The sequence below is a fragment of the Colletotrichum costaricense genome (genome assembly GCF_030867565.1).
Source record: "Colletotrichum costaricense strain IMI 309622 chromosome Unknown Scaffold_17.1, whole genome shotgun sequence".
Taxonomy (NCBI): Eukaryota; Fungi; Ascomycota; class Sordariomycetes; order Glomerellales; family Glomerellaceae; genus Colletotrichum; species Colletotrichum costaricense.
This window is the reverse complement of record NW_026848246.1, coordinates 685549-704432: the sequence shown is the minus strand read 5'-3', so window position 1 is coordinate 704432 and position 18884 is coordinate 685549. Positions and strand designations below refer to the sequence as shown.

The 18884-nt window shown below is 52.8% G+C and overlaps 5 protein-coding genes across 5 annotated transcripts; 1 reads left to right on the top strand and 4 right to left on the bottom strand.

Moving 5' to 3' along the window:
* Positions 1 to 197: 197 nt before the first annotated feature.
* Positions 198 to 1070, bottom strand: CCOS01_13430 (short-chain dehydrogenase/reductase SDR; the record flags this gene model as incomplete). Its single annotated transcript, XM_060461576.1, has 1 exon — positions 198 to 1070. The coding sequence occupies one exon, from the start codon at positions 1068 to 1070 to the stop codon at positions 198 to 200; it is 873 nt and encodes a 290-aa protein (XP_060308004.1).
* A 936-nt stretch (positions 1071 to 2006) lies between these two features.
* CCOS01_13429 (uncharacterized protein) lies at positions 2007 to 3637 on the bottom strand (the record flags this gene model as incomplete). Its single annotated transcript, XM_060461575.1, has 3 exons — positions 2007 to 2637; positions 2708 to 2978; positions 3064 to 3637. The coding sequence occupies 3 exons, from the start codon at positions 3635 to 3637 to the stop codon at positions 2007 to 2009; spliced, it is 1476 nt and encodes a 491-aa protein (XP_060308003.1).
* Positions 3638 to 5050: 1413 nt separating this feature from the next.
* Positions 5051 to 7922, bottom strand: CCOS01_13428 (uncharacterized protein; the record flags this gene model as incomplete). Its single annotated transcript, XM_060461574.1, has 3 exons — positions 5051 to 5099; positions 5854 to 7091; positions 7146 to 7922. The coding sequence occupies 3 exons, from the start codon at positions 7920 to 7922 to the stop codon at positions 5051 to 5053; spliced, it is 2064 nt and encodes a 687-aa protein (XP_060308002.1).
* A 4417-nt stretch (positions 7923 to 12339) lies between these two features.
* Positions 12340 to 14795, bottom strand: CCOS01_13427 (galactose oxidase; the record flags this gene model as incomplete). Its single annotated transcript, XM_060461573.1, has 5 exons — positions 12340 to 12654; positions 12705 to 12857; positions 12908 to 13190; positions 13246 to 13830; positions 13909 to 14795. 5 exons carry the CDS (start codon positions 14793 to 14795, stop codon positions 12340 to 12342), a joined length of 2223 nt encoding a protein of 740 aa, XP_060308001.1.
* A 2704-nt stretch (positions 14796 to 17499) lies between these two features.
* On the top strand, positions 17500 to 18672 carry CCOS01_13426 (protocatechuate 3; the record flags this gene model as incomplete). Its single annotated transcript, XM_060461572.1, has 3 exons — positions 17500 to 17810; positions 17870 to 18461; positions 18523 to 18672. The coding sequence occupies 3 exons, from the start codon at positions 17500 to 17502 to the stop codon at positions 18670 to 18672; spliced, it is 1053 nt and encodes a 350-aa protein (XP_060308000.1).
* Positions 18673 to 18884: the final 212 nt, after the last annotated feature.

Sequence of the window (18884 nt, the reverse complement as noted above, 5' to 3'; positions counted from 1 at the left end):
TTGTAGATGAACGGTGATGAAGTATCGCTCACATGTCATCGATCGAACTGAAGTGCTGTCCAAGGGTCCTAGCTAGTGATCATGAACACGAAGTCTAAGATTGAGGAAGAGTCTCGTTTTGTTAACCTACACCAACTATCGAGCTCCAGGAAGATCGTTACCTTATCTTCAAAGCATCACATCAGCATAATCTATCCCTACGCCATATGCTTCTTCATCTCCTCCACAATCGGTCCCTCACCCCACCTCAACTTCGCCAACCACCCCCCATCAATCAACACATCCGTCCCGTTAACATACCGACACCCCACAACAAACCCAACCGCATCCGCAACCTCTTCCGCCGTCGCAGCCCTCTTGAAAGGATGCGCCTTCATCATCTCCCGTATCCCCGCCCCGCTCGCCCCCTCCATCTCCGCCGCCAGCATCTTGGTCTCCGTCATCCCCGGCGCAACAAGATTCACCCGCACGCCCTTTCCTGCGTACGCCTCTGAAGCAGCAGCCGCCTGAACGCGTAGACTATTTGCCTTTTTCGCGATGCAGTACGCCGTGGCGCTGACGCCCGCGATAAGCTCATGGAGTTCCTTGTTCTCGAGGAGGGATGTCCGCGGCGCGGTCGCGAGGTGTCGTTCGAGGTCCGGCGAGAGGGGCGGGATCATGTGCTGGCCCATACTTCCCACGCAAACGACCGACGAGCCGTACGGCATCTCGACCTCTTTCCCAAACACTTCAATCACGTTTGCCGTGCCGACAACATCAACAGCGAGAATCATCTCTGCCGATCCCATCGTTGGACTGAGTGCCGAGGTCAAGACGACCGTCTCGATAGCCCCGCCCAGGGACGAGGCCGTTTTCGCGAGGGAGACGACGGATTCGTAGGATGTCACATCGACTTGCTGCGTCGTGACTTTGTGGCCTGCTTGTTTGAGGGACTCGGCGCCGGCGGAGATGGTGGACGGGGAGCGGCTCGCGAAGAGGATGTGGTGGCCTGCGCCGAGGCGATGGGCTGTTGCTAAGCCGATCCCGCCGCCGCCGATGATGACCATGATTGGGAGTGCGTCTAATGCCATGGCTATAGTGTTTTAACTAGGTATCGGTATTCTTACTAGACATGAAAACCCGAGATAGCTGTGTAGATCCTCTCCCATGGAAACTTCGTCGATTTGTCGAAGAGTTAGCTCGCGGAGCTATGGCCATTTAAATAGGCCCGCTTCAGGACTCGGAAGCTCGGTCTCGCTTCAAAGGCGAAGGAGGTAAGATGCCCAACTCGTCGAAGTTTGTCTGAAGCTTTTGCCTGGGATATCAGACGAGTTTACCCAGCGGCGCGTCTCTTTCCCGAATGAAGACAAGGGAAGCTTCCATTGACCAATAACATCTGGCAATGAGTGTCATCACCCAAACTTTAGGTTGAACTCTCAGTGTGTGAGGAGAGATGTATTAAGCACACACCATCCCTCATCTCTCCTTCTTCGCTGCCAGAATCATGTCTTTGGGCTGAGAATCTGCTCTCTTAATGCAACGAGATTGGGGACAAGGTTGTGTGATAAAATAGGGCCTTCAAGCATTTTTAAGCAGAATAAGCTCAGGATCCATGCTGGTTGTGAATTTGCCTGGCTTTGCCCAGGCTTCCCGAGGTTAATCGACTTTTCGGATTGGGCCATACGGAATTCTCGACCGTATGTTCGCGGCCAAGCTGGCATCAACTACATACTAGATATGTAGTATGTACAACGAGAAACGCATGTATGTTTGGTGCGCATCGGGGAACCAAAAGGCTGAGTACGATCAGATCACGCGCACACGACACTGAAAAGCTTATTTGCAGGTTGTAGAATTCTTCTACCGTCTGGCTTATCCCGAGTTTGTCTAGCCGTCTGTCATGCTGCCAGAACCATCGGAAAAGGTATCTTCATCGCCCATCAATCCTCATTATCATCATTGATCCATCCCTACTGTCGATGCTTCGTATGTCGCCCTTTCTCAGGTTGAATCAGTGTGGTAGTGAATCAGTTCGGGAGCTTGTCTCCAACGCACTGGTCCTGAGTGACAGCACCCATGTCCATGAGTCCCTCGCCAATGCAGCCAGGTCGAATGGTGTCAGGCACATCCGCCTGATACATCCAGACCGGACCCTTCTCCTTGGGCGTGTCATCGGGCTTACCATTGTAATACCAGTCGAACTCCATGTTGGAAACTCCACCCTCTCCAGCACAAGAACGGACCAGCTTGGAGACGTTCTCCCCAAAAGTGCCAATGACACCGTCCTTGAAGTTTGAGCCGCGGATGTAGAGCGCTCTCTTGCCCGGGACCTTCATGTTCCAGAAGTAGCAAGTGTTCCAGACCCAGCCTTGCTGAATGCTGTCGATGACGCTGTGAGCAAGCGCCACGCCGGGGGCTCGGTAGACAGGGTCTTGCTTCTCCATGGGCATGGGGAGACGAGTGCGACAGTCGGTGTAGACGAAGATGATGACGCCGTCAGGGACCAAGTTTCCAGAGAATTGGCCATTCATTTTCTCTCCCTCGATCATCCACATTTGGTTATCGCAGGACTTCCAGTTGACGGGTTGTATGCCTTCGACAGCGCAGGAGTTGAGATCCCAGATTGTAGGTTTTCGGTTGGCAGTGGTCATGCCACCACTAACGGAACATTGATGTTAGTAAAGTAAGTCACTATCTTGTCAGCGTGAGCTTTGGATGCTCTACTTACCAGACAACCTTCTTGACAGGAACAAAGGTGAAGTAGCCACATTCACCCGCCTCGAGTTTGATGTCCCACTTCTTGCCCTTCGCTTGGCCGTAGTTGTGAGACCAACCGCCAGAGACACCAACCTTGAACGCCTTCAGGAATTGAAGCTTGGTGCTTGCACCAACACTCCAGCCTGAACCCACTGACTCAGAATCAGTCATGCCGCATTTGATGGGAGAATGACAGTCGGAACTCGGGAAAGGAACTTCTTGAGCCCACTCGAAAGTGGTTCCTATTTAGGAAAGACAAGTCAGCATGTATTTGAACAAGGCAACTTGAAACTTGAAAACAACAAGGTTCATCAGATCTGAACTCACGAAGCTGACAGAAGGAAGTGCATCCGTCGTTCCACCATCTCGAATCGCCACCAGTGTCCCAGTTCGCACAAGTGTCAAACCTCATCTTGCCTGCCTTGAATGAAAGGAACTTGTTCTTGGGAGGACAGTCCTCGGCCTTGTACTCGTAATAGAGCGTGGCGGGCTTGGTCTTGTCCGAACAGGGCTCGACGGAAGCGGCATTCATATGCTCGCTACTGGCCTTGGTGTTGGCATGGGAAGAGCCGTTGCGATCCTCGGGGCGAATGGCCCAGAGCGGCGGGTTCGCGGGGTCCCAGGTGTAGTTGAGAGGGGCGACGGAGGTGAAGTTACCGATCTCGTTGTTGCGCTTGCCAATGTTGAAAATGTCGTTCTCAAGGAAGCGCTCACGATCCTCGGGGCGCATGGTCCAGGGGGGAGGGTTAGCAGGGTCCCAGTCATACTCGAGCGGGATGACTCGGCCATCCTGAGCAGGGGCGCCGTCAACACCAAGGAGGAAGAGTGAAATGAGCAAGAAGATGCCCATCATGACTCCCTTTCCCTCGGGTGAGGCAGAGGCGAGACTGAAAGCTACCATACTTTCTAGCAGAGCAGAATGGTGAACTTGCGTGAAGGAAGTTGTTGATTGCGCAAAACGGGGATAGAATATTGACTGTGAAGATTGTGCAGAGAACAAAGAAGTTGGAAAGTTTTTGTTCAGTGAACTAAAGGGAAAGAAATCTCCAGGTTTGAGGTGCCTGGAGAAGAAGATTGTGTGTTGAAGGGATGTGTAGAGGAAAGAAAAGATTCGTCCTCCAGAAGCTGTGAAATAATGAGATTTGTGGGAAGAGACAATGAGCTAATTCTCAAGCGAGGCGGTCAGTGAGGGTATTCAAGAGGCTCAAAGGTGAAGGAGGCGAATACTCAACGTGATTAAGAGGGAAGGTTCAATGTAGGAAAACTCATTCGCTCTTTCCCCTGCTAACGAGGCCATTACTTGGTTTGATGAAATCACCCAGTCCAGTTGTGACTACACATTATGTTTCAACATCGCTTTCTCAGCAAAATTATTCCAGGTAGCTAGCTATATATGCATGTGTCTATGGATTTAAGGCACGACGTGGAGGTTGTGTGGGTAGTAAGAATGCATGTCACTCCTGGATTTTGACCACAAACGCGTAACCTCATCATTGCGCGGCCACAAGGCACATAACCATATGTGAAATCCTGATTTTCTTTGCTAGGTGCGTTTAATGGCACCGAGAGACTGCCTCATATAGACGACGTAGCAGGATCCTACGATGTTTCAGTAAGCAGCTAGACACCAAACAATGTACCGGAGACAACATCAATACAGCTCTCAGCCTCTCTCATAGATCTTTCTCGGCTAGCTTACTGTGATGTTCTTGTTCCTACTTGAGCTTGCATCAAATACGGCTCCTGGATGAAGATACCAACACTCTGTGCAGACAGCTTCATGCAAAGCTCTACATCTGGAGTTGCACCAAGTTTGCTCAGCTGTTTGCGTTTGTCCCTTGCATACGAGTGAAGAGCATATGGCCATAGCATTGAAGGAAGATATCTATCCTTGCTTTGTGTTACTCGTGTTACTCTAAAATGATTGTAAAGCTCTCTTGAGATCCTTTGCCTAGCTAATCCGGAACATATTAATCCTCGTTGGAGGGGACAAGGAAACGGACACCGAGAGCACACGCCGAAATTTGTTTTTGTAACCAGACTGTGAAGCATACGTATCATGTTTTTTCCCCCTTTACGCTGTCAGATGTGCGTTTTGCGAGCCCACAATACCTGCCGTGCCTATATACCTTGCTTCAGCTTCGACACATGTTTTCGAGAGGCAGTGGCTGGACCGCACCTTCCAAAAGTGATCCAAACCATGACGAGAACCCCTTCGACCGTATCCCTCCAACCCAATACACCACAGCCACCAGCCCATATATACTCCCTTCCTTCCATTCCAGTCACCAGCCAGCAAGCGCCCCCTTGGGGGTCAGGTCAAAACTGGCTGGGTGGTGGAGTGGTTGAAGTCCACGAACAGCCTAATCGGTGAAGGCTCAGAGGTCCCGTGTACGAGTCCCAGCATGAGCACCAGAGATGTAGTCCCCATTCGCCACCGGGGGGGTGAACTCTTTTGACTTTTTGGCTATACTCTTCAAGGGTGCTATGCTTCTATACCCTGCGGCCCAACACGGTTGAGGACTTAAGAGGTAGGAGAGTAGGCACTCTTTCCGCTCAAGTCGACCGTCGTGGTTGTATGTGTTCACCGAGAAAATTTGCCCAGTCTGCAAGCACTGACATTGATGGCAAGTCGGTGCCGAGGATGTTTGCTTGACGTGTTTGTATTTGTGTTTTATATAAGTATTGATGAGCCAACAATGGCCTTGCTCATGTTCAAGGCTACTGAGCCTGTTCTCTCCCATCTACAGTTGACCTCCCATGGTCTACCCATATCATGAGGACGCGGCCTCTCCCAATGCTAATATGTACCCACTCGTCCATTACTTTTACAGAGGTGAAGAACACCCGAGGCATCCAAGCAGAAAGCCTTCCACGTCATGTCATATTCGGCGTTGAATCAATCCAAAATCATGCTAATCATACGCTCAGAGGAATGCGTTAGGGCGGCCACCGCCACCGCCACCGCCAGGCTGTGACCGATGAGGAGGCGGCGTGGGTGCTTCAGACTCAAAGTCCGTATCACGTCCATCACTTCCTCTCCTAGGCGGCGTTGTGATACCGCGTCCGTATCTCGAGGCCTGCGGTGGGCTCGGGCTCGAGTCCACATGCCTCAACTTGTCGTCATTGAACGAGTCCTCCTCATCATCCTCATCATCATAGCGTTGCAAGGCAGGCATCGAGCGAGAGTCTCCCTTTACAAGACCAAGTCGCTCCTCTTCAGTAGCGTTCTTGACTTGCGGACTAGAGTAACCCCGTGAACCAAGGCCATAGCGGCTGGTTGGTCGAAGCTGCGGATGTTGCTGCTGGTGATCGTCCTCGTGATGCGGTGAATCAGCGTGATGTCTCTTGAAGACGTTGGAGAAGGAGAACTGTCTCTTCGCTGAATGTGGTGGTGGAGTAGGTGCGAGATGCGAGCTGGTGCCGCTAAAGCCACTACCTTGCGACACAGCACGCTGGTCATACACGCCGGCAGCACCAGCATATTCCAAGCCGCCATGTTCACCAGCTGGAAGCCCGTACACATGCTCTCTGCTCTTGCCGTAGTACGGTGCCTGGTCATCGTCTGATTTGATCGTGGAAACGGCGATTTCTGTCAAGGGAACTGGATGCATTGGGCTCTGAACCCTTGGATCCTGAAACTGGGGCTGGTTCGGCGACAGAACACTACGTGCTCGCTCTCGGATGGTACCTGCAATGCTTGAAAGCATACCGGGAGAAGAAGGCCGATCGTGCTCTGCCAGCTCCTCTTCAGTGGGGAAATGAGACATGCCAAGAGGCGGATGGGCCTGGGGAGAAGCGGGAGGAATGACAGTCGGTGTGTGAGGGATACCGGCTTGCGAGAGAGGATAAGGCGATCGTATCGTTCCTCTGGTGCTTCGACTTCCAACCGTCATAGTTCTCCGCCTTCTAATCCCGTCCCATTCGTAAACGGGCTGGCCATCTTCGCTCACAGGCTCCAGCGACTCTCGCATCTTCTCTTCCTGTAATCGCTTGAACTCGGCCTCTTCCATCTTCTGTCTGGCGGAGGAGAAGCGACGCACGATCGCAGCAGCTCCACGGATAGCGTCTGCCTTGGGCTCGGTCTCGGGTTGTTCTTGTTCGGCGATGGTGTGAATCTGGTTAAGATCTCCGGCAAAGACTGCGGTGTCGGGCACATCCTTGGCTGACTTGGAAAGTTGGAGTAGCACAACACCGGCGCAGATGGTCAAGAAGCCGTTGACCACAGTAATAATAGCAGTGGGAGTGCCCTTGAAACCTCTAAAGAGCACTGCCGAAGTAATGATGGTCGTGCTGGTGAAGTAAACGTAGTATGTTGGTGTGACGAGGGCGGCGTTAAAAAGATTCAATGCTTTCTGTGATTTCAATCAGCCTTGCGTTTCTCAGCCATGTGGAAACAGATGTCTCACGTTCAAGTAAATGATCTCTGTCAGCAAAGTACCAATGACGAAGACCAGCAGAACATAGGTGAACCATTTGTTGAACTGAGCCTCGCCGCCTGCTTGGGCCACGATTGCCGCACCCAAACCCTGCGTTGCTACAACACTCAAACCTCCAACCCAACTGCAGATGGAGATATAGACCAGCATATTCTTGTTGCCCCATCTCGGCCCTGCGTACCACGCGGTAATGGCGCTGCCGACGAGGATGACGCCGGCATAGGACAGGAACCCGGGCTGAATGACATAGCTTTGCATCTGTTGAATGTTGGCAACGGCAGAATTCTCGGGCGCATTCATGACAATGACGACAGAGCCAACAATGCAGAGGAAACATGCGACTTTGCCCACCATACTCAAGCGTTCCTTGAGGAAGATGGCGGATAGAATGGCAGTCAGGACAACGGATAAGGCGCCTAGCGGGGTAACGAGGATGGCGTCGGTGAAGGCATATGCGACGAAGTTGCAGATCTCGCCGAAAATCATCAGGGTCATGCCAGTCCACCACCAGGCGTTCTTGAGGTAGCCATAGCCCTCACCGGGAGCTTCATTGTATTTCTCGTTGGCCTTCAAAAGACCGACTTTCTTGATGACGAAGGAGGTCCCGATAAATGCGCCGGAGGCTACAGCCAAGGAAATACCAATGGCCTTGTATGAGGCAGGTCTCGTGGCAGTATCGCCAGTTGAACCGCCCATCCGTGCGTATATCTCATGCGCCGCCGTCAATATTTCCGCGGATTGCTCCATTGCGGCGGTTGGGTACGCCGGCGACTTGGTCGCCGGGGTGATGTATCAAAGAGAGGGACCCTTGTTATTCGACTTTCGTGATCATTCGCTTAACCTAGTTACGATATGAAAGATCGGGGGTAGACGTGTTGACGAAAATATTCAGGGCGGTAGGCATAGAAACCCTCAATCGGTAGAAGTAACGTAGAGACTCGACTTGTGTGCTTCGACGTTTCGCGGATTATCAGCTATCGGGAACAGGCGAATGTCAACAACCTTGGCGAAGCTTGGGCGGGTCGGACAGTCGTCTTGTGGACAGGGTAGTGTTCAAGATGACGAGTGCAATAGTAGGATCGGAGAAGAGGAATTTGAGGTCGATAGTGGTGGAGGGGTCGAACAGCAGCTTTTTTCCCCCTTGCGGGATGTGAGAATAGACGTTCGCTGGGAGGCTGTGTCGAGGAATTGGGTCCGAGTAGGATGGAGTCGCCGCAGTGTGCGGAGGTAGCGCAGTGTGCGTACGGATAGTTGGTGGTGTGCTGCTCGTATTGACGGCGGCAGTCTGTCTTCGCCACACCAGCTTGCGTCAGCGCACTTGCATGCAGAGCTGAGCTTAGATGAGATGCGAAGAAGTTGGTTTCGTTTCGTCAAGTTCGTAAAGGGTCGTTAATAGAAGGTATCCGTATCTAGGAAATAGGACTTTGTAGGACGTATGCAGGAAGCAGACGCTAGGTGCAGGACGAACAGCGGATGGGCGTCAGGTCTTGTTCGCCCGGGGATTCGAAGGCGTAGGTAGGTATCTGCAGAGGGGACCAGAGGTTCGTGGGAGAAAGCAGACGAACGGCGGGAGCTTGGCTGATAAGAGAATGCAAAATGGGGGGGGGGGGGCAGGAAGAGTGCTTGACCCCGGTCAAGAAGCTGAACAAGAAGTGCAGTGCAGCATGAGCATGGGAGAAGCAGAAACAAGTGAATTGCGCAGGCTGGGGATATTCAAAATGGGAAAGCGTAGTTGGGATCCAAGAGTCAGGGCCGAGGAGAGAGAGAAAGAAAAAAGAGAAAAGGACCAGGCTGGAACTGGTTGGTTGACTTTGGTGGACTGGGATTTGGGGAGGAAGGAACACGACGGACCAGGAGATGCTGGTGACCTGGTCTAGAACCCCCCCGGTGCCTTCCATGAGTTGAGTCATCTGATTGGATCAGAAGACTCGTGTGGGTGGATAGCAGTGGGGGAAGCTGCGTTTACGTAGTAGCGCTTTCCCGCAGCGCGGGACGCACCCTGTTATTGGAAAGAGCCACTGGTGGGGCCCAGGGGCTTTGCCTGCCACCTCTTGCGCACCTCTTTGCAGTTCAACTTTCTTACCTTCCACGGAGACCAGTGTCGCGAATGTCTTTCTCTGAATCACACCTTTGAGGGTATCTGGAACAGCTTGTTTGAAGCCGAATCGCACACCATTGACCTGTGAAAATGGCGGTCCGTCATGGGCTTGTTGGACGGTCAGAGACGTTGCAGTCGGGAGATGCTGCTGTATCATGTACGAGAAAAAGGTAGAATTAAAAACAGAACAACCCGCACACGAATACATGAGGCTAATGAGGTCACAGTTGGCGCCCCATGGCATTCTGATTCGCCTTTCTTCATCGGCCAGACCCTTGATATCGGACTCCGAGAGTGACAGTTGGCCGGTTGTCACTTCAACACCCACTCCTTCCGCCATGTTTCGAATCGTTGCATGGAATTTATCAAGCAAGACTTCAAAGAGTGTCGATACATCGCGAGCGGGCGGTATATCGTCCATCAGCCTCATTTCGTGCGCATAGACAAGACGGGTGCACGTTGACGACACCCACCGAGCGCATTAAGCAACGACATGCACACCATCTTTGGACCATCCCATCCCATCTCAACACCAGTCCGTCCATTGCGTCTACTGTCTGCGAACACGCACCTTGTTCCGCACCAACACCTCCCACACCACCGCCTTACCAGGCTTCAACCCAGTCGCACCCGAACAGTTCAAGCTGGGAAAAAGTAGGGACTCCAAGCACCCGGCAAGTACAATCCCTATAGTCAAGCCTACCACACCACCTCATAGTACCTAGTGGATAGCGCCGGGAAGAAGCTTAGCGGCTGTCGTACACCGTACCCGTGCTCGATATGGTCGCTGACCGTTGTGTCTTGCTGTTTCGCAAAATTTCTCGAAAACACTCGACGCAATGACCGGACGGAAGCGCCAACGGCAGCCCGTCTTCCACGTCGCCCCGCGTTCTCCTGCAACGCATGTTTTGCGCAAGTCACTCAGCGCTGTCATCTCTTTGGCTCCCGCCCGCAAGCCTATTCCTCTGACACAATGCGGCACACGTCAACCGCTTTCGAGTCTGTCTCCGAGATCAGCCAGCGTGCCAACCTATCCCCATTCGAGACCCAGTGTGCCAGTAATTCCTATTCCAATGCCTGCGCCTATGTGCTGGGAAACCAAGGTCACATCGAAGCGTCCACCATCCTGGCCGGTGATGTCAAGACCAGCCAGGAATGTGGCCCTCTGCAACGGCTGATAGGCCCGTGTCACCCCAACATGCGACAACCACCCTAGATTTGGGTGATTAATGGCCTGGGTCGGTCGCTCTCGCCCTAGCAACGGAATCAAGCTCAATCTCTGTTCAGTCAACAAAATCCGGCACCACGCGACTCGCCTATGTTGACCAGTAGACAACGCAACGCCAAGATTCCAGACAATCAATATCCAGCAGTCTAGACTGGCGGTAGCTCATACAAAGTCATCAGCATTCAGATGCGCCGGAGCAGCGAGCTAGCTCCAGAAGAGCAGCCCACTTTGGCCTACGAACAATGACGGCAGTGTTTGGGGCCAGGTCAGGTCTGGGATGATCGTAGTGCGGCGGTGGTGCTGCGTGCAGCGCTTTTCCATGGCTGAATTGCTTCAGCTACCCAATTGACCCCACCATGCAACATGCCCGCCCGAGGTGAACCCGACCTGATGCTCTGGGGCGCAGGCTGACACGGATAAGGTACGTATCTTCGCTCCGCCTGGCTAGTCAAGCTGACAATCCCTCGCCAGCTATTCATGATTGGCCGCCGGCTGCGCCCCTCCACCTTCTGCTTCCCCTCCAAGTCCAACTCTCCAACGTCCCAAGGGCGACATCCAGATACAAGCACACAATCAATTCCTTCTCAAGATGCATCGCATGAGTCAAATCCCAGCCGCACGCGCCATGCGTTGGCCAAGCCCACGGCCGATTCGAGGGACCCTTTCACCTGCGCAAAGTGTATCACATTCTCTGTTCGCCTGCATCACAAGCAATGCCTGATAAATGGGTCTCTTACCGTACAGGCCTCCACTGATAGGTGCTCCGAGATCCTGCCCACCTCGAGGCGACGACCAACGGTGGCAAGGCGCGCACATTTTGCAACGGATACGGACAAGGACGTCCCATTAAGGGCTCACTCACTCCCATTGTGTCCCTGGCATCTCCTTTTTTTATTTTATTTTTTGAATGAGCCCCTACGGACACAATAAGTTGGATTGGCGATCGCTTCAGTGGCATGCTCCAACTTTGCTGGCTTTGGCACCTAGCGACGGCCTTCAAAAAGAAATAGGCAGGCGATTATTCCTGTAAGAGGCATTCAGGCGGTCCGCACTGAGGCCACAACTCAGCTTCGAATCCTGTCAAGCCCATCTGTCAAGCTTGTGAGCACTGAGCACTGCCTCGGCGCCATCAACAATCTGAATGATACCCCAAAAATGCATGTCTCCGGGCCTCAGTCAGCGTTGAGGTGGGGACTCTTACGCAGTACCACGCTGACTTGAAGGATTGCGGGTTTCCTGCATTCCTGCCCGCGCCTTACGCATGCTTGGCTTCGTGTTGCTGGGACCCTTGCTGAGCCGCACCCGCGTTCTTGGCCGAGACATTCAAGTGCTTCGCTCTCCAGAATGCGTCGAGCCACCTATCTGTCGGAGACCTCATCAATGCCTGCTGTCACGCAAACCCGATCCGGCCATTCTTACATGTCAGCATGTCGACGTCTCGGCCCCGCGTATGGATTTCTCGCCTGGGCATCGAACATCTTGAGGAGTTTGATTACCAACGGATGCCGTTTCGTGCACAGAACGGATCTTCAGAAACGAAGCAACATCCGATCGAGGCTTGTGCGGGGCCCGGGATCGGCCCTCCACGGCTGTTGCCCGCGGTGGGTTTGTCCTCTGATGACTCCGATTTTCTTTCGGCGTTTCGACCGACCCCAGCAGGACAAGAAACGTTCTTCGCTCTTCTGTATGTTGATACTGGACATCATCGGAAAGATTATTGTCAATTACCATTATAGATATTAAGGTAAGTAGTAATATGTTCAAACATATGGACACTATACGGTCAAGCATCGTACTCCTAACTCCCATTGCAGAAATTGAGCGGTTGTTCACCCTTTTCACACTGCGACTCTGAAAGTCTTAGCAACGCTAGGAACGCCAGCTTCGTTGACAGCAAACAACATCCAGTAGCCAGGGAGTGCGATACCGGCGTCTCCGGGAACAGTCACCGTGTACTGATTATCGTTGGCCTGAGCCTCCAGAGGGCAACGTCTTTGGTCGGTGTTGACCGCGTGTGTCGAAGTGCCCATCCTAATCATCGAGAAGGTGTAGTTCGCCGCCTCATTCATAGTAATGGTGAAGCTGTCGCCGGCCTTGCACTCGGAGATTGAGAGGTCGGAAACGACGGGGCGCTTGGCAAGAGTTTGCCCGTCCTGGAGCCAAGTTAGCATTGTGGTTCACCGTGCAGGCCAACGTTTCTTACAGCTTCAAAGAGATAGGGCGGCGAGAAGAACTGTCCGTCAAAGTGGTTGGCGGTACATCCGTTGCAAAGACCACCACCGCCAGAGAAGATGGTCGCGTCAGGCATAAGAAGGGCTACCGAGTGGTAGTTACGGGGGGTGGTGTGTGACTTGAGCTAGGAGGAAGTCAGCACTGTAGCCTTGCAAGCTTTCGCAATGAACTGACCGTAGTGAACTTCTTGGTAGCAGGATCCCACATTTCGGGGAAAAGTTGCGGGTTGGCGTCCGAGAAGAGTACAGTACGGCTCTGACCACCAACAATGAAGACCTTGCCATCGGGAAGGACGACACCATTGGCGAATCCGCGGTTGTACTTGGCGTTCTCAAGCTTCTCAATCTCAACAGCACCGCCAGCCTCACCGATGGTAAGGACATGGGCGTTGGCGGTCGACGCAACGCCGTCGTAGCGAGGAGCACCTCCTACGGTGAGAATCTTTCCGGCAACAGCGCTGAGAGTTTTGGTCAGCGACCAGACTTGGCGATGGGGGGATGGACAACACTTACTCGTACATGACATTGACACCGCACATGGCATCGCTGTCACTTCCTCGGTTTCCAGCACCCTTGACGCTTCCCGAGTCCCGCGTGGAGTACCAGTTCATCGCCTTGCTAGGGCCGGCCTGGAACACATATCCATCCTTCCACGCGTGAAGCCACGCGTGGCTATCGGCCCGGAAAGAGCCACGAGTATCTTGGGTCAACATGGGCGTCACCGAGCACCCATCGAGCTTCTTCCATTCCTTGCTTACAGTGTCGTAGATTTCACCGTGCTTCCCTTGAGCACCACCGCGGAACGAGCCACCGATGGTGAAGACCTTGTTGTCAGAAGTAAGCGTGCTCGACTGGTATCCACGAGGGATCTTCAGGTCGCCAGTGGCAGCCCAAGAATTAGTTTCTTCATCAAAGATACTCGTCTTGGCGGCAGTGGAGCCTCCGCTAACGATGATGTGGCCATCAGCGTCCATGGAGATACCCGGGCAAAACATATCATGCTGGGTGTTTTCGACTAGGGCCTCAGTGACTTCCTTGCTGGACGGGTTGTAAATCGAGGTATACGTTTTTCCGTTGCCGGGGAAGGTCCAGCGGTTTCTGGTCGTCGTTAGTTCGTCCACCTTGATCAACAAATCAAACTTTCGGCAGTTACGGAAAGGAAAACATAAAACTAACCTCCAACCAGAAGACCACGCCAGCAACTCCCCGGTCTTGGGCAACAAAGCCACGGCAACCGGTACCACCGGGAACTTGACCAGGGCACTCCATTGTCCGATGCTCTGGAACTGGGAAAAGTCAAGCTGGTACAAGTTGTAATACCCGGCCGCGCCCGTCCCGCCCCCGCAAAATGCGCCCTTGTCACCCGCGCACGCCGTCTTGCAAAAGCTGCTTCCACTGTTGCCGCGATCGCTCGGCACGTCGCCGCAGAAACAATCCCGCCCGGCGCCGCCGAGACCAAAGTATTTGCTTTGGTACAGCCCGCAGTGGTCCTGGCACATTTGCACCGTCATTTGCGCAGAGCGAAGCTTGGGGTACTCGACCAAGGGGTCGCCGCGCGCGGGCATGCGCTGGCACCCAATGTGCTGGGCCTTGGATGGGGACGCCGCGGCCGTCATCATCGTCTCCGGGCCGTAGACGTTGACGTAGTTGACGCCGCCGCAGAAAGCGCCGTCGTCGCCGCGGCAAGCGGTGTTGCACTGGCTCAGCGGGGCCACCTGGGTGTTTGCGCGCAGGGCGTTGCCACAGATGCAGTCGGTGCCGCGGGAGAGGCCGTACATTTTGGACTTGAACTGGGAGCAGTACGTGGCGCAGGTCGACGGGCTCATCTTGTCGGAGCGGGTGCCCTGCGAGGTGGAGACGTCAGTGGTGCCGGCCTGGTCTGTTGCAATGAGGGCGGTGCCGCGGGTGCGTTCTTGGTAGCAACCCATGTGGACTTGGCCCGAGGGCGCGGGCTCTTCGGCGGGCATTTGATAGACGTTGAGGGTGTTGTCTGCGTCTTGTGCTGATACGAAGAGGGGGAGGAGAAGTGCCGCGAGGGACACTGCTCTCGGTGGGAGTTGCATTGTGAATGAGTGTAGATGATACTAGGAAATAACGAATGACTTGGTCCTAATGGATGACGAGTTAGAAAAAAATGGTCTGAAAAGAAATGGAGCTCCTGCTCAGAGTTGCCAGAGTAGGTAGGATGAGAGTGTGATCAGCCACTACATGGGATGTTTGAACGCTTCATATACAAGTTGGACCTACTTAACACCTAGATAATCACGATATCCTCGCGTCGACCGACCTGAACTACCTTTAGGACTCTAAAACAGAACATTAACCTGATTGGCCGCCCACAAAAACCCACAGCGCTGCCGCCGTCGACGGGCACACACAGACATCAGGCCGTGGTCGACATGGGGCGGTCGTCGGTCGAGCACCACCTCATCCCCCGTTCCCTGCTTACTACTTTAGGATAGACTGTAAGAGTGACGGTTTTACCATAAGCAAAATCATGAGCGAGTGCCCTAGAGCTGGTGTCCCACGTTGGGGACGGCGAAACTACTTGGCTTTGCTCAGGCAGGCCAGTTTTGGCGTAGTAGAGACGCTGACGATGGTTGATTTGGGTTTAGGTCGCCTGCCAAGAGTTGAAGTGTCATAGCGGGGTCTGGCCTTACTATCCAGTCGAGTTAGACTGACCTTGAGTTTTGAGGAGACAGAAGTTTTGTGGCTGGACTACAATTATTCTTGTCAAGGCTATTTTGGTTTGCCGATGGGAAAATAGAGAAGCGTCTTTGGCGGGACCCTTATTGGGATGCTTCAGTTCCATTGAGGTCAGATGAGGAACTGGTGTGGATTGAAGCTGGAGGAGACAGAGGAATCATCTTCACGACATCAGGCCAGCCAAAATTCATTGGTCATCTGTAATAAAGAAGGTTTCTGAGTGCATAAGTCATCACAATTGCAGAGCAGAAACTCTCTTGCGGAAATTCATTTAAGCTTACCTTATCCCACCAAGAACGTGGCCGGTCGCATTTCCGACTCATTACAAAATTGCAGACCCAACTAACCCAAATTAAGTCTAAAAAGAAGGTTGCGACCAGCCAAAGCTGATCACTTCTACCGTGTCTCAGGTCGCTCACTTAGCAAGCTTAGCAGACTTAGCCTCCTAGGCGACCCTTCCTCTCACGGCCCTCTTAATTTCCTGGTTTGTTGGTGGCACTGGCTCTAGAACGATCTGGGGAAGGAAGTCTCGACTTTAGGGAGGTAAATGATCCTCGTTCTTTTCCGTGATGCATCATGTCTATGATCAAGGTTTTCTCCGAATTCATTTAATGTGCTTGAGTTTGTTAGGTCTGACGATCGGAGTGAATGTGTACATGCAGTTTAGGACGGTTCGTCTGTTGGGGGTTGCATGTCTGAGCGGGCCCAGCGGGTTGAAGGTAACTTTCCGCTGAGCTCTTGACCGTGTGTCGACCAGAAAACACGAGAGAGGACGTCCACCATCCTCAAGACTTTTTGATGGGAGTCGGCATTCTTTTCTTGATTGTGAAAGTCCTCATGCATTTCTGGGTCGACTCTGTATTAGTCAATCGTTTCGACATCCCACTTCGCGACGCCCACCTCCCTGAAAATGACGCGTTAAGGAGGTGGGAGCCGTGATGCGCCACAAGTAGTCCACTACGTCACTAGCAGTCCATGTAGCATACCTACTCCAGAGGATCAAAATAGTTCATCGTGCATGCGTGATATTGACGGGTGCATTTCATGGCCATCTCTTCGTAAGCATTCTTCTCCCTTAATATCAAGATGCCTGACCCGCCCCTTCGAAGATGACGGCTTCCACGACTTCGGGCTCGACGATTCATGTTTGTTCTGAACGTAATCGACGCGGTCAAACCAAACTCGTGCCCGGTGAGGCATAATAACCAAGTAACAATCTCGGTAGATAGCGCGCAGAGCCAATCCAGCCATGCTCGTTCTCAATTCATCAAGTTTCAAGGGTTCTTTTAGGGTTACAATTGCTCTCTCGTCCCGATTCCTAGTTCTCCAAGGTCTAGAACCTCTGTGTTGAAAAATACAGTATTTAGTAATTACTTCTTCCGCAAGCTCGGGCAAAGTCCGAAGTTCCAGAAGACTTGCAGTTCATTACATCGAAACCCGATATGGTGGTCGCCGAGAACTTGCCTAAACGGGTAAAGATGGAGATATTCCGCGATTCTACGCGTATGCCGGTGCACAGCCGCCGCGGAAAGGAGGCGAAGATCCTTAATACACGTTATAAAACCAACATGCTAAAGAGCTCAGCCCTAAATTGAGTACCAGCTCTACACCAATACCCATCATTCTGTCTTACGGCCAATAGTATGTACGAGTGCAAGCTAGATATTCAGCGGGTAGTCCGTAGCCAAGACCTCGGCATCCGTGGCGACTGCGGTCGCTATGCTCCTCTTTAGAGCCTCAACCCCACAAACTCTCCCACTTCCCGGCCGACAACGTAGATGTGGACGTCAGCAGCGCAAGGGGCCGTTCCAATCAAAGCCTTTGCAACGTAAGCCATTAAGGAGAACTTGATTAGCGGATGTCTACAGAACCCCGAGCAATGCTAAAAGTGGTGATGGACAATAGAATATGGAAATAATCGAGCGAAGGCATTGTCGTATAAGAGATGATGGAATCCTCGGAAGAAGATGCTGAGTTTAGGACCTCACCCTCATCGCACAGTCTAGACACGACTTGACTCTCATTCATCAGAACCCTCGCTTTACTATACTCATCTTCAACATGCTGTTCACCGACTTGTTCCTCTTTGCCTTGGCCGCAGGGACCACCCTCGCTCACCCAGAGAAGCTCACTGCCGAACAGGCAAAGCATGAAGCAAAGCTCATTGGCCGAAGCACCGACAAGTGCGCCGCGGCGATTGAGAAGCGCAAGGCAGAAATGTTTGCGAAGCGAGCGGCTCGTCTGCAAACCCGCCGAATTCAAAACGGCCATGTCGATACCCGAGACCTGATGTCCCGGAACTCGCTGCAGTACACCACCATCCAGAACGACACTTGCGTCCTGGCCCCTGACACCGTCTGGGGACCCTATGGGTTAGTCAACTACGACGGGTTCGATTTTGAGGTTGATGCGGGGACTGACTTTGCGACAGCGTCGATGGAGAAATTCATCGTCACGATCTGCGTGAGACGCAGGGAGGTATCGACTTCTATCTCGACATGGGCGTGATCGACATCGAGACATGCGAACCCCTCGTCGGCACAGCCCTCACGATTTGGAACTGCAACGCAACCGGCTCGTACTCCTCTTTCACCGGAATCGACCCCAACACCGCAGAGCTCCTGGACAACTGGTCTAAAAGGACAGACGGCACCACCGACGACGAGACGTTCCTGCGCGGGATCCAGACGACCGACCAGAACGGTGTCGTGGAGTTCCTCACGAAATTCCCCGGATACTACATCACCAGAACGACTCATATTCACGTCACTGCCCAGACCAACATTGCGAACGGCACGTCCTACTCCGCGAGCAAGGTGCAGCACATCGGGCAGCTTTTCTTTGAGGAGGACCTCCTGAGCCAAGTGTATGCTGTCAGCCCGTACAGTGAGCACCTTACGACGTTGAACCGTACTACCAACGAGGAGGACTCGCTGTACTCTGATGCCAGCGCCGACGGGTACAGTGCTGTCATCAGCGTCAGCCAGTTGACTGACAACATTGAGGATGGTCTCGTTGGATATGTGAGTGGATGACTTGCCAAATGAATGTGAAGTCCAAAAATGTGCTAATGTGAAGTGATAGATTACGATTGGTGTCAACTCGACTGCCGATGGACTGGCCATCACTGGAGGTGGTGTCAACCCTCAAGGATACCTTCCTACTGTCAGTGTGGATGACGCGAAGTTGGCCCAGGCAACCGCAGTCGATAGGGCTGATGGCTACACGTCTTAGACATGTTCTAGATTGATCATGTCGTTCAATGTTACATCTGCTGGAACCACTTGTAGATGCACAGAAGCTGCTTTAAGTTTAGAAACATAGATACCCAAGCACATATAAAGAGATTCAGGTTGGCACTTTTACGCATTGTCCATCTAGTTGTGAACGATCACGCAGAATTCGAGGTCTACAATATTCAATCCCGTGAGTTAATTCACCGCACG